Source organism: Arachis ipaensis, chromosome B03 (genome assembly GCF_000816755.2).
Source record: "Arachis ipaensis cultivar K30076 chromosome B03, Araip1.1, whole genome shotgun sequence".
Taxonomy (NCBI): Eukaryota; Viridiplantae; Streptophyta; class Magnoliopsida; order Fabales; family Fabaceae; genus Arachis; species Arachis ipaensis.
The window spans coordinates 37,290,369-37,296,211 of NC_029787.2; the positions used below are offsets into that span (position 1 = coordinate 37,290,369).

Consider the following 5,843-nt stretch of genomic DNA (forward strand, 5'->3'; position numbering starts at 1 on the left):
ATCTAAAAGATTATATATATATTGATGATTAGATGACAGAAGAGGTATAATAAACAAACATACATGTCATGGCGTCTAACTTCAGTTACGTAACTCAAATATCCCAAATAAGTAGGCATATACATCAATCATATATACCTAAGAGAAAAATTAATTAATTAATTAATATTAACTATTAATTATCAGAGCAGAGGAATTAGGGTCGTCCAAGGTAGGTTCTATCTAATGCTATAAACTTGTATATATATATATGGTTGCATTGGATCAGCTTCCACAGAAAAAAAGTTGAGAAGACACAAATAAACTAATTAAATATATAATAAGAAATATATATGTATATATAATGGGTTATTATTCTTTGTGGAGTGTTTGTTGTGTGATATTGGCATGGTTTGTCTCAGTTGGAATATGCGGCACACCAAGGAGTCCCATGGCAGTTCCATTTGGAAGAAACTATGTTCCAACTTGGGCTTATGATCACATCAAATATTTGAATTCTGGTTATGATGCTCAGCTTCTTCTTGACAAGTATACTGGTCAGTTATTATTATTATTTTGTTATATACTCCCATAATGTAATTCCTTAAATTAATTAACATTTTTTAGTGTTTGATGCAATGTTAATTGGAGCAGGTACTGGGTTCAATCCAAAGGTTCGTACTTGTTTGGTCACTTCAGCATGGATATAAAGATGGTTGCTGGAGATTCGGCTGGAATAGTCACTGTTTTCTACGTATGCAAATTAAATTTATTAGTTTATTAGTTTCCTTTTTAGTTCAAATGCGTTAACTTAATAATTACAATGATTTTGGGATCAAGTTTTTCCACATGTATCTTTTTATAAAATTATTATATTTTCATTTTTTAAAACAGTATATGACAATTTGTTTTAAAAATTTTTGTTAAATTTTATAGCTAGTATTTTGCTATTATATTATTTTACAGAGAAGGCAGCCTTGAATTTTATTGTAGTTTTACAATTTTGTTCCAACAAACAGATTTCACTACTAGCCCTCTTTGATGCTTGTTTGCATTTTTTTTCTGATCCCCTTTTTTTATAACTATTTTGTTGTTCTTTCAGAGGAGCTTTTCATTTTTTGGTTACTAATAGGATTCAATCTTTATTAAGTTCATAGTACTGTACACCTCATAGTTTAAAGTGTAAAAGTACAGAAAAATTTGTGCTGAATGTACAATTATAATTTAATTGGCCACTCAAACATAGTAACTGTGTTAAAAATCTTTGATATAAAATGTGTTCATTATAAGGTGTAATTAATAGTGTAACTAAGGAGTGGAAAAATTGGATGATTTTATAGAAACAGAGGAAAGTGAAATAAAGAGGGAAGGAATGAGGAAGAGAGTGAGTCACATGCGGTGGGGTAGCTTATAGTCTTTGATTTTGTAAAATTTTCCTTAATAGTTAATTTATAAAATTTAAATATGAGCTAAGATTTTTGGAAGCTTAATAGTCTTTGATTTTGATGTCTAACTACTCAAGAGTTTAATTTGCTTAAATTGTTTTCAGGAGGCTCAATAATAACAGTCTTCATGGTGAATTTCCAGAATAATTGGCTAATATGACACAGCTTGCTTTTCTGTAATATTCATTGAAAATTTTCTTTTGTTTCTTTTTGTGTATTAATAATTTGTTTTTGAAGTTTTCTCTTATTCTAATTATGGTTATCTTGTTTTTGTGATTATCAATTTCAATGACTTGTCCTACAACAATATCAGTGGCCCTATACCAAGAATTTTAGCTAAATCCTTCAAGTAATAAATCTCTTTTCCTTGATTATATGGTGTATTTGTTTCTAATAGGCTTCAAGAAACCAAAAAATCAGTACTAACACAAGATAATGTTCTTATTTTTCCTGTTAATGCTTTTTCAGCATTGTTGGAAATCCTCTTATTTGTGCAACTGGAAAAGAACCAAACTGCCGTGGCATGAGTCAATGTCCATGAACTTAAATGGCACTGAAGGTAAGAATAAAATCTCTTAAGAGTTTCATCTTTTTTCGAATTAATTGTGAAATTGTGTCATTGTTTTCATGCTGACATCAATAATGCATATCTTTGCCTCATAGTTCTCGGTTTCGGCCTTGTTCTTTGGTGGAAGCACAAGCACAATCAACAAGCATTCTTTGATGTTAAAGGTACTTTCCAATTAGCATCATAGTTATCATTTTCTTCTTCTTCTTTATTTAATTGAGTACTATAATAGTTCCTTCAATTCATGTACAGCTTAATGTTGAATGTTTTTTATGTTTCAAACCGGCATCACGAAGAAGTATACCTTGAAAACTTGAAGAGGTTCCAATTCAGAGAACTCCAAGTTGCTACCAATAACTTCAGCAGCAAGAACATTCTTGGAAAGGGTGGTTTTGAAAATGTCTACAAAGGAGTTCTCTCTGATGGCACTCTTGTAGTGTCTTGTTAGATTCTGACATTTTGATGTGCTAAAACACTATTGGACTCTCCTTGTAGTGTATTTGTTGGAATAAATGAAGTCTCAACTCAAAGTTGTTGCTGTTGTTGCTATTAGCTAGCTCTGGATTCAGCATTCATTCCATGGTTAGTGCCAACATTGACAATCTAATCGAAAGGTTAGAAAATAAGAAACGCAAAAGAAGAGTTTTAGCCTCATCTCATCAATTTTACTTGGCTAATTACTTCTTGGAGGACATGGATGATGCTCATTCTACTCTCAATTTCATTGAGGTACTAGCAAACAAATTTGTCTCAAAATCATCAGTTTCAAAATAGCTATGCCATTCACATGATTTTGATTTTTGAGTGTGTGGACTGGAAATTTTGGTTTCATTGAAAAACTAATAGCATGATGCAAAAGCAAATATCTAGATCTGGTTCAATAATTGAAGATTGTATTATGCATAATGCTTAAAGATTCTTACCAATAATTAATGTTTGAAGATTCTTTCCAATAAGTTTGCACTAGTCACATGTTAATGTATCACTTACACAATGTTTATTATCATGCATTTTTTAGCATATAAATAATTTCATCTATTTGCCTTTTAATGATAAGTCAAATGCTAATGCATAATCCTCCTACATCTATTTCAGCACTAGTCACATGTAAATGCAACTGATTTGTGATCTGAAGCCCTTGAAAATGAGTTCGAACAACATGCATCTCTGAGGTTTGTACTTGAACCCTTTTCAATTTTAATGTTAATTATTCTTAGCCTTTTGTTTTTGTTTCTTTATTGCTTTTCAGTAGCTGAAATAGAAAATATGTAATCTGCATATTCAAAAAAGAATAGAAGAAATGGTTAGTGCTGGTTTAGACACCAATTCACTTGAGATATATATTTATGTACATAGTGTTCTCTAATTATTATATGTTTAATACATGTTATTTTTAATATTTTGTTGTTGTAATTAATGTGATTGAAATATGATGGTAATGTACTAATGTACTATATTGATTTTGTTTTAAAGTATTTCTTTTGTTTAAATATGTAATATTTTAATTTTCTTTTACATTTTTAATGTCTTGCTTAAGTATTTCTTTTAAATAGTAAATGATTAGTATAATAATGTAATTCTAACATCCAAATTAATATTTTAAGAATAATATTGAGAGGTTTATGGAGGTTTGAAACCCCCACAGAATAGCTGTTTTTTTTTTAAATAGAAAAATTTTTTTGTGGGGGTTTTGAACCATCACAAACATTAACCAAGAACTACCACAAAATGCTAGCACAGAACCCTCACAAAAGGGATAGAAAACCGTCACTAAGGTAGCGTTTGTTTTTGGAGACAGGACACAGAGACATGGACAGTACATGTTTAAAACGTGTTTGGAAGTAGAGACATGGACACGGAACACATTGTCTCCGAGACAGTTTTTTATATTTTTGTGTCCACTCTTCTACGAAGGACAATGATGGACACAGGATTTGGAAGAGTGGACACAGACTTTTTAAAAATTTTGTTTTCCTTTTTGTCCATAGATATTTTTTTATTATTCCACTATTATCCCTTCTTATTTTTTCTATAATTAGTCTTAAACTTTTTTTTATGTAAAAACGGATTCTTTTTTAAAGTCTCTTCAAATATTTTTTCCAATTTCGTCTGTACTCCTACGTACTCTCATTCTTTATTAAATTAGTTTGTACTTGATGTAGAAAATTTGGAATCATATGGTTATTTTAGTCATTTCATATAATATTTTAGTCTTGTCTACGTGTATCCAAACATAATACTGGACATTACATTAGTGTCTTGTACATGGTATCCAAACATAATACACAAACAATAATTTTTAGTGTCTCCATCCTATTGTCTTTGTCTCAATGTCATGTTCTATCTTGTCTCTGAAAACAAACGTAGCCTAAATGACATTGTGGGGGTTGTGAAAAACCACCACAAAGGAGCTCGTGACACCTCAAATTTTAGGAGTTTTTGAAACTGCCACAATCCTTTTTGTAGGGGTTTGAAACCTCCACAAATAAGAAAAAAACCGCCACAAATAATCAAAAACCATGTAGTGGGCCATAAGTAACCACTTTATATTTCAACCAAATCTCGAAGGTGAAATAGTAATTTTCATTTGAGCACTTACTATTGTATCTACACACACACACACACACACACACACACACATATATATATATATAACACAATCAAATGATGCGACAGTCGGGAAAAAAATACAATTAGATGGACTCATATACATATAGATATAATTAAATCACCTTCCTCTATAACAGCCGGCGTGAAGATTTCATTTGGCGCACGTGTACTGCACTAAGGCGGCACATGTGTCTGTATATTCGAATTGTTTTCAATAATATATATAGGATTTGATCCCGAACTATGAAAGATATTAGCACTAAAGTGAACAACCTACATCAGATAAACCCACGTATTCGAGTATTACATAATTGGTTTCCTCTAGTGAACCAGGATGATTGTTGATAAATAGAAACAAACCATGGCAAATATACAGAAAAAACACAATGAAGATGACATCAGTTAACTGAGGACGAATCATTCTCGGAGGAATCTGAAGGTAACGACGATTGCATTCTTCGTCTCTTGTTCCTCAGAAAAGTAATTCTATGCTGCCTAGCAAGCTTACGATGGTTCTCCATGTAAACATACGACAAAAAAAAACAACCTGACCAATAACAATAAATAGGGAAAAGTATTCTGAATTGATGTGGTTTACCGGGTCAAACAATACAATTAAGCTATTATGTTTGAACGATCAGGAACGATTGCTTGATAAAAGAAAAGTCAGTAAAAAAAAGACATAGGGTCATCGCGCACAACAACGTTGCTTTACAAAAGTTTTCCAAGATGGAACTCTTGTAAGCATCTTCCTCACCTCTACATATTATCTTTCACTTTCTCTTTGTCTCTTTGTGATTTTTCCCTGTGAGGTAACAGAAGTACACACTGCAGGGTTCCTCAGCAGCATAGCATGCTCCTCAAACATTCATGCTTTTGAGTTAATCAATTTTTTAAGAGTTAATTTACCTTTTTTTATTCTTGTTTTAAAATATAATAAGAGAAAATAAAGGCCAGCTAATATGGTTCTTATATTTCAACTGAGGTCAATGATTATAATTTTTATCTTCATTTCAAACTTAGTATTTTAATTGGTTAACTCAAAATTTGATATGATTAAGCTAACCATAGTAAACATTAATCATGTAGCAATTTTTTCATTTTTTTATTTGCGAGTCATGACTTATATTCTATAAAGAAAAATCATTGAGTTGAATACTAAATTATCGAAAGAAAAATTTAAAGGATAAATTTATAATACAAATAATAAAACTTATAAATATCATGGTACAAAAACGCTT

The 5,843-nt window shown here is 30.8% G+C and overlaps 2 protein-coding genes across 2 annotated transcripts; both read left to right on the forward strand.

Annotated features, from left to right (window-relative positions):
* LOC110269655 (xyloglucan endotransglucosylase/hydrolase 1-like) lies at window positions 318-730 on the forward strand. Its single transcript, XM_021117564.1, has 2 exons — window positions 318-536; window positions 634-730. The coding sequence occupies exons 1-2, from the start codon at window positions 344-346 to the stop codon at window positions 687-689; spliced, it is 249 nt and encodes an 82-aa protein (XP_020973223.1). The 5' UTR covers window positions 318-343; the 3' UTR covers window positions 690-730.
* Window positions 1,714-2,581, forward strand: LOC110269656 (protein NSP-INTERACTING KINASE 1-like). Its single transcript, XM_021117565.1, has 4 exons — window positions 1,714-1,773; window positions 1,893-1,983; window positions 2,088-2,156; window positions 2,274-2,581. The coding sequence occupies exons 2-4, from the start codon at window positions 1,956-1,958 to the stop codon at window positions 2,438-2,440; spliced, it is 264 nt and encodes an 87-aa protein (XP_020973224.1). The 5' UTR covers window positions 1,714-1,773; window positions 1,893-1,955; the 3' UTR covers window positions 2,441-2,581.

Excerpts from the sequence above, each read along its gene's own strand:
- LOC110269655 (XM_021117564.1), top strand. The coding sequence starts at position 344 with ATGGGTTATTATTCTTTGTGGAGTGTTTGTTGTGTGATATTGGCATGG. Across the intron at positions 537-633 it reads TCTTCTTGACAAGTATACTG|GTACTGGGTTCAATCCAAAG; the intron begins GTCAGTTATTAT and ends TAATTGGAGCAG.
- LOC110269656 (XM_021117565.1), top strand. The coding sequence starts at position 1,956 with ATGTCCATGAACTTAAATGGCACTGAAG. Across the intron at positions 1,984-2,087 it reads GAACTTAAATGGCACTGAAG|TTCTCGGTTTCGGCCTTGTT; the intron begins GTAAGAATAAAA and ends TTTGCCTCATAG. Across the intron at positions 2,157-2,273 it reads AGCATTCTTTGATGTTAAAG|ACCGGCATCACGAAGAAGTA; the intron begins GTACTTTCCAAT and ends TTTATGTTTCAA.